This window comes from Crocuta crocuta, unplaced genomic scaffold, assembly GCF_008692635.1.
Source record: "Crocuta crocuta isolate KB4526 unplaced genomic scaffold, BGI_CrCroc_1.0 scaffold160, whole genome shotgun sequence".
Taxonomy (NCBI): Eukaryota; Metazoa; Chordata; class Mammalia; order Carnivora; family Hyaenidae; genus Crocuta; species Crocuta crocuta.
In genome coordinates, this window is record NW_027527591.1 from 379,195 (window position 1) to 385,730 (window position 6,536).

Here is a 6,536-nt window from a genome sequence, read left to right on the forward strand (position 1 = left end):
GAAGAAGGGGAGGGGAGGGAGAAGGGAAGTGGTTTTGGAGACAAGAAGTGAAGCTGCCTGTTTTCCAGTAAGTAATGGAGAAATTCCAGGAGCCAGGGCTAAATATACTTGGCGATCAATACAGAAATGGCTCATTGTGAATAATTTAGCTGCTGGTGCAGAGAGAGTTTTGAAACTAAAGGCAAAAAGGACCAGGGCCAAAGGGAAAAAAAAATAAGTAAAAATCTCCTCAGGACATGTCAATTCTTTAAACTTTTTCCTTCAAAGAATACAGTTAGCTTATCGATCTTTTCATTATGTGGAATCAAAGCTAGGGGGTGTCATCTCATACAATTTACTTTTGTTTCGGAGAATTAAGTTCTTGTTTTTTGTCATTGGTGCATGAAAATATTTCCCCAAACTTTAAAAAAGTGATTCCCTTCCTGAGAGCAAAAAGTTTATGAAATTTTCAAGATTAGAGTGTATTAAGTTGGCTTGGCATTTGTATCAAACCATGGTCTGGCAGGAAATTAAGGTTACATTGAACAGGTGCTCCCACAGAACTTAGTGTAGGCTAAAATGTCAATACAAGTCTGGGAGTAGGGTAACTGGTGCAGAAACCTTCAAGACACTCTGGGGTGCTAAATTTTTGTTTTGTTTTGTTTTGTTATGTTTGTTTGTCGTCCCTCCTCTCTATTAGAACATGATGAACCAACTTGCAACAATTGTGAATAGAGCTATCTGTATACCAGGGAAGTCCTCAAACTGCAGTGTGATTGTAGGAAATAGTGAATGGTAAAATACTTATATCCCAGTTAGAGCTAGTACATTTGAGGTGTACCCTCCCTGTTTTTTTTTTTTTTCTTTAAGTAAATTCTGATTAAGAGGGTCATTCCTTTCTTGCTACAGCCCATCTCACAGCACACTTATCTTTCCTATCCTATCTCCAACAGGAATCAGATCATTTGCAGAAAGAGTTCAGTGACTTGCAAATGAGCACATACAGTACCCTGTAGTATGTTTCTTGGGCACAGGTTGCAGCAGCAGCAACATGGGCTAACTGCTTGGAGCTTCAAATAAGTTAAGCATTTAATGGCAGATACTGAAAGGAATCATTGTGTTAAGGGTATAATCTTTTGTATTGCAGCACTGCACTTTGACTATGGAAACAGAGGCTATTGATGGCTATATAACGTGTAAGTATTCAATTTCATTAATTTGTTATTGGTAATAAAGTTATGTTTATGTTCCTTGTTATTTTATTTTCTGAACTATTTTTCGTCAAGAATTCTATACTCTTATTTTCTGTCTGTTCACAATTTTACCTTTAAATGAGTTTGAGAAAATAACAGCACAGAAGCAAAACGAAGGAAATACAGAAATACACTTACTCTATTCATGATAACTTTTTAATCAGTAGTAAGTAGCTTAGCAAATCAGCACTTTTCCACTGGAGTGTTTTCATTTACTTTAAGTTAAGGATAAGTCAGGTTACATATCTGTCTACTAATATGGCATGTGCTAAATATTTACTACTTTGTAACCTAATTTTTCACACACATAATGTGAAAGCTCCTTAAGTTGACCTTTTTAAAGGCAACTTTCCTTTTAAACATCCAACTCTCTGGTAGAATTTTGGAAAATGCCCATTATAAATGCTTTATGCTTGATGGTTAAATTAGGTGTTTAAAGAAAATTTAGTTTTTCAACTGAAAAATACTTTAGAAACCAACTATTCTACTTGCTCTTATTTTACAGTTAAGAATATTGTGATGATCAGATTTTGTAGGTTTTTTCTTATTGTGAGCTAGTCATGGCTTTTCATTATTTCATTCATTTGCTATATATTTCTAAATTATATTTCCTTATAGTTTCTTCTAAGGGAAAAATGTATTACATTAAAATTTCAAGGCTATGCATGCCTCTGCATGTAAGAAGCCAAGTTGGTAATTAGATTTTATGTGACAATGAACAGAGACCAAAAGATTTTATTTTGTGAAAGCAGGTGACAATGAGCTTTCACCTGAAAGGGAGAACTCCACTATGGCAATTGACCTCACCTCAAGCACACCCAATGGACAGCACGCCTCACCAAGTCACATGACAAGCAGTAAGTCTTCACTTTTATGATTTTTTCCCTCTATTTCTCTAGAGACACACTTGAATTTGTTAGGTCTTTGGGGTCCTCTCACATTGTGGCGTAGCTGCTGCTATAGATTTTGCTAAAGAAAGAACAACACAGATTTATTCCTGTTCATTCTAGTATCATAAAACATGAACCTGCTTACTAGTCTGACCTATCCCAAGGTGGCATTTGGGAGCTGGTGCTTACCTGTATCAGGTAAGAAATGTTAGTCTTTGCTGGTTATTGTTTTGACTTGCCAGGTTTATAACTAGATTTGTTGTTGTTGTTGGATAAAAGAATATGGAAACAAGTCACTTTCAAAGGACTCTTCACAGTAAAAAAAAAAAAAAAAAAGAAAAGAAATAATTTTACATTGCCTTGGTGTAAAGCTAATCCATTGGTGGTAGAATTGCAATGTTACTTTAAGAAAAATTTTTTTTAATATGTGAAAGTTTCTCCTCCAAAGCATTGGAAGTGAAGTGTAATGCAAAATTTATGGGTCTGATTTAAATCCATTTCTCCAACAAAGTGAAAGCATTTTGTTTGAGACTCTCCAGAGAAGAACTGTGAATGTTAGGAAGGATGTTTTGAACTTGCAATAATGGACCATTTTCGCTACTATTTTTGATAGAGTCATTCATTGATGTAGTAAACGTTGTTTTTGTGTAATAAAAGAGCAACTTGTATGCTGTCTGTGACAGAAGACAAAATACTTCATTAAGAATATGGTTTATTTTCTTTTAATTATAATGTTTTATCAGTTTAGTTATTAGGTGCAAATGCCCTATTACTCCTTAAAAGTAATTTGAAATCTTGTTTCCCTTATACTTTTGTATGTGTTATATTCTTGTGTGGAAAGGACTTCTGGCTTATATGTAAATATAACTTAATTTAAAAGTGTTCTATTTGGGTGATGTGTGAAGGAAAGGCTATTTTTTCCCCTTTTTTTAAACAAAGATTTAATAACTGAAGGAAACTGATCAGCTATTAAATTATGAATATATTCTCAAGTTAATTCTGATTATCCAGAGAGAACAAGTGTTCCTTTCCAGTTCCCTTTTATATAGTTCTCAAAACTTGAGGTTATTATAAAGCTACTAGTTTGGAAATAGTAAAGACTTCTGAATTTTAAGCAAAAGTATATAGAGTACTGTTGAATACATTTTGGAGTTCATTAACTTGAAGTGATCCTAGTTATTGACTTAGTTATTTTGATTGAACTATGTGAATTTACTTGTATAAAAGTTATCTTTTTATTAATGGGAAGCATTTCCCAGGAGATTTTATTCTGGAAGCAGTCATTGAAATTCCTTTATTATGTAGAAAGAAAAATTAATAGTGAATGTATATTAAATTCTAGTGTTAATATTTTATAATATATCTTGTAGCATTTATTTATTTTTTTGGCTAGTAGGCTGTAATCTAACAAAAGTTGTACTGCTACTGTAGTGTAGGTAGTACAGTTTTTATGTTTTAACATTTAATGTTACTCGCTCCTAGGTAGAATAGATTTTTATTTCTCTGATAATTTTTGTTTCATTTCCTAAAGAGTAAAGATAGATTGATACGAAAATTTCTGTTGGCTTAGTATTTAGCTATCAGCTTTAGAAACTTTAGAAACTCTGAATAATCATAGACTTTAGCTGTCATCTCCTGGCCACCCCTAGGATATCAGCAGGAAAATACTTGTTAATTGGCTCCTTTATTTGAGAATTTGATTCTGGTTTTACAAGTACTCTTCAAAAAAAGCAGTTCACCCGTTTATTTTAAGTAAACATTGCAGAGTGTGGGCATGATCAATTTGAACAAGTAAGAACTGTGCTTTTAACATTTGAGCTTTTCTCACCCAACAATAGTAAAATGATGTTGGTAAAGAGTTTTTTTTTTTTCCTCCCAAACTTACTAGCCTCTGGCAATTCCATGTTAATACAGTCTTTGGCTGAGCTGCACATGTTTTCGTGTTCTTTTCCAAAGAGTTGCAGGTTAAATATTTGGCTCTCAATTCAGAGCTGTGTGTTGTATCCTTTATGTAGCCTCTATTTACAGTATCTAGGTTACCCACTTAGGTGTTAGATGGAGAAGATACCCATTTTTCCTTTCTGTTAGATCTAGGAGAATATCAGCATTTTAGATTGCCAAGGCAAATAGTGGTGAAGAGGGACTCTTGTCTATTACTTAGAACAAGAGACCTAAAATCGGTCACTCAGATGTTTTTCTGTGATTTGGAATAGTTTTTGTGTTGTGGGTCCTGTAAGATCACTTGTGTCTGAGATTACTGGCTTTCCTAAATTTATTTAAACAGTGTTGAACTTTATCAAATGAAAATAGCTTATTTATTTTCTGGGTTTTTTTTTTTTTTTAATGTCTTCAAGTATTCAAGCCAAAGTAAATGGGACTACCTTTATGATAGAATAAGGTAACCTCCAGTAACAGCAAGGAGAGGACAGGGCTATATGTGTAAGAGGAAGAAAGTTATTTTAAAGCAGCTTAGAAAAAAAAATTAAGAGAATTAAAACCTTTGACTTTTTAAAAAATAAAATAACTAACATTCTGGCAATAAAGTATCAATAACCTGTGATAGCCCATTTGTTTTGGTATCAGGAGAGTGGTCAGTTTTACCGCAAAGTACCAGTCATTTATTTAGGTTATTTGATGACTGTTCTAAGATGAAGAGTGTCTGTACAACTTGCTGCCAGCTATTCTATAAAAAATGACAGCAGCTATCATTATTTGACAGTACTAGAAACGAGCACCAGTGACTTGGGGGAAAACTAAAAATGTTATAATGCCTGACAGTTTGGGGTTTTAAAATTTAGCATGTAAGATAATCTTAAAAATTGAGGGGTGATACGGATCTTACCATTTTACAGAAACTACTTCCTTTGTTTCAGAATGAATTTTCTTAGAGAACTTTAGACTTTTTCTTCTGGAATAGGATCTTTTTGATAAAGAAGATGGGCATTGTTGCCTGAGATCATTAGTGTACATATTGAGCCCGCTGACAATCTTCGGTGTCAGGGATGACAGTATATGCCTTGATGGCTACTGGAAATACACAGTGTTAAGTGATTTTAAAAATAGAATCTGGAAGTTAAGAATCAGCAACAGACAACTCAGACAGAACAATATAAAAATAATCCATATTGTATTTTGGCCTTTGTGATGCCTTCTGTTTCTGGGTTAGCTTCTCTCCAGTCCTTGCATAGTTGCTTCTATACCAGTTTCAAACTGTTTTATCTATACGTGCCGCTGACTATTTAAAACAAAATTTAAGGTTCAAACATTTGAAATCTTACACTTTTCATCTTCTACTTTTATAATGCCAATAAATAAGTTTTCCTTGGCGCTAGTTAATAGTATGAAAATATACATTGTGACACAGATTTTGTTTCTATTACTTTAAAACTGTTTACATGGATTACCTTTGCAGTCAGTACCACTTACCAGTCAGTTTGATGGCCAGGTGGCATGTATGGAATTGGAAGAAGTAGTAATTCTAGTTTTACAAGACTCTGACCAATAATCAGGTCAGGGAATCTAGTTTATTCTTTTCAGAGTGCTTCATGTTCATTTTTTTTTTCTTAGCTAGTTTCCACTTTTAGAGCCTAGTGAAACAGAAGTGTATCATGATTTCCATTTTTCTTATGTAGAAATGGAGATCTGAAGAAATCAGTTGGCCTTTTATGTCCCTTAACAGAAGGATGGAGTTGTCAGGATGGGGACATAAAACCTTGTGGGTTAGTTAGATCACTTAACCAATATTTCTTTATAATGTTATTATCTCAGGATGCCTGCCAGGTCCAGTGCTGGCCCATGTTTTAGGACAAAACTTAGGTGTATACATATATCCAGCATACATTTAGTTTTTACTTGTCAGGAAATTAAGAGAAAAGTTTAATTTTATTTCCTTTTTTTAAAAAAGTTTATTTAATTTGAGAGAGAGAGCAGTGGAGGGGCAGAGAGAGAGGAGAGAGAGAATCCCAAGGAGGCTTCTCACTGTCAGTGCAGAGCGCAGTGTGGGGCTCCATCTCATGAACCCTGATATGATCTGAGCTGAAATCAAGAGTAGGACACTTAATCAACTGAGCCATCCAGGTGCCCCAAGTTTGATTTGATTTCTTTACACCAATCAGAGGTAAGTATCATAGTTATGAACTAAACCAAAAAAAAAAAAAGAAACTATAGGAAGTATGTATGTGTAGAGAATTAACAGTAGAAATGCTGTATATTTTTATTTGCCCCACATTTTCCTCTCTTGGCATTTTTAGACTGCTTCAACATAAGAATGAAAGTCTGTCTTTAACAAACAAATCAACTTATTGTAGAAGTATTATCCTCATTGCCTCTGTCTTTGTCCAAATCTGTCTTCCCCACTGGAAGTACTTTTTTTTTTTTTTTTTTTTTTTTTTGGTGTATTTTTTTTTTTTTTTTT

At 33.8% G+C, this 6,536-nt stretch overlaps 1 protein-coding gene across 3 annotated transcripts in view; it reads left to right on the plus strand.

Annotated features, from left to right (window-relative positions):
- Positions 1-6,536, plus strand: part of IKZF2 (IKAROS family zinc finger 2) — a 152,327-nt gene that overhangs the window by 2,433 nt on the left and 143,358 nt on the right. For all 3 annotated transcript variants that reach the window (XM_077771305.1, XM_077771299.1, XM_077771316.1), the window contains exons 2-3: positions 1,127-1,175; positions 1,985-2,089. In XM_077771305.1, coding sequence (XP_077627431.1) covers positions 1,142-1,175; positions 1,985-2,089 — 139 coding nt within the window. In that variant the 5' untranslated portion in view covers positions 1,127-1,141. The remainder of the gene's footprint in view (positions 1-1,126; positions 1,176-1,984; positions 2,090-6,536) is intronic.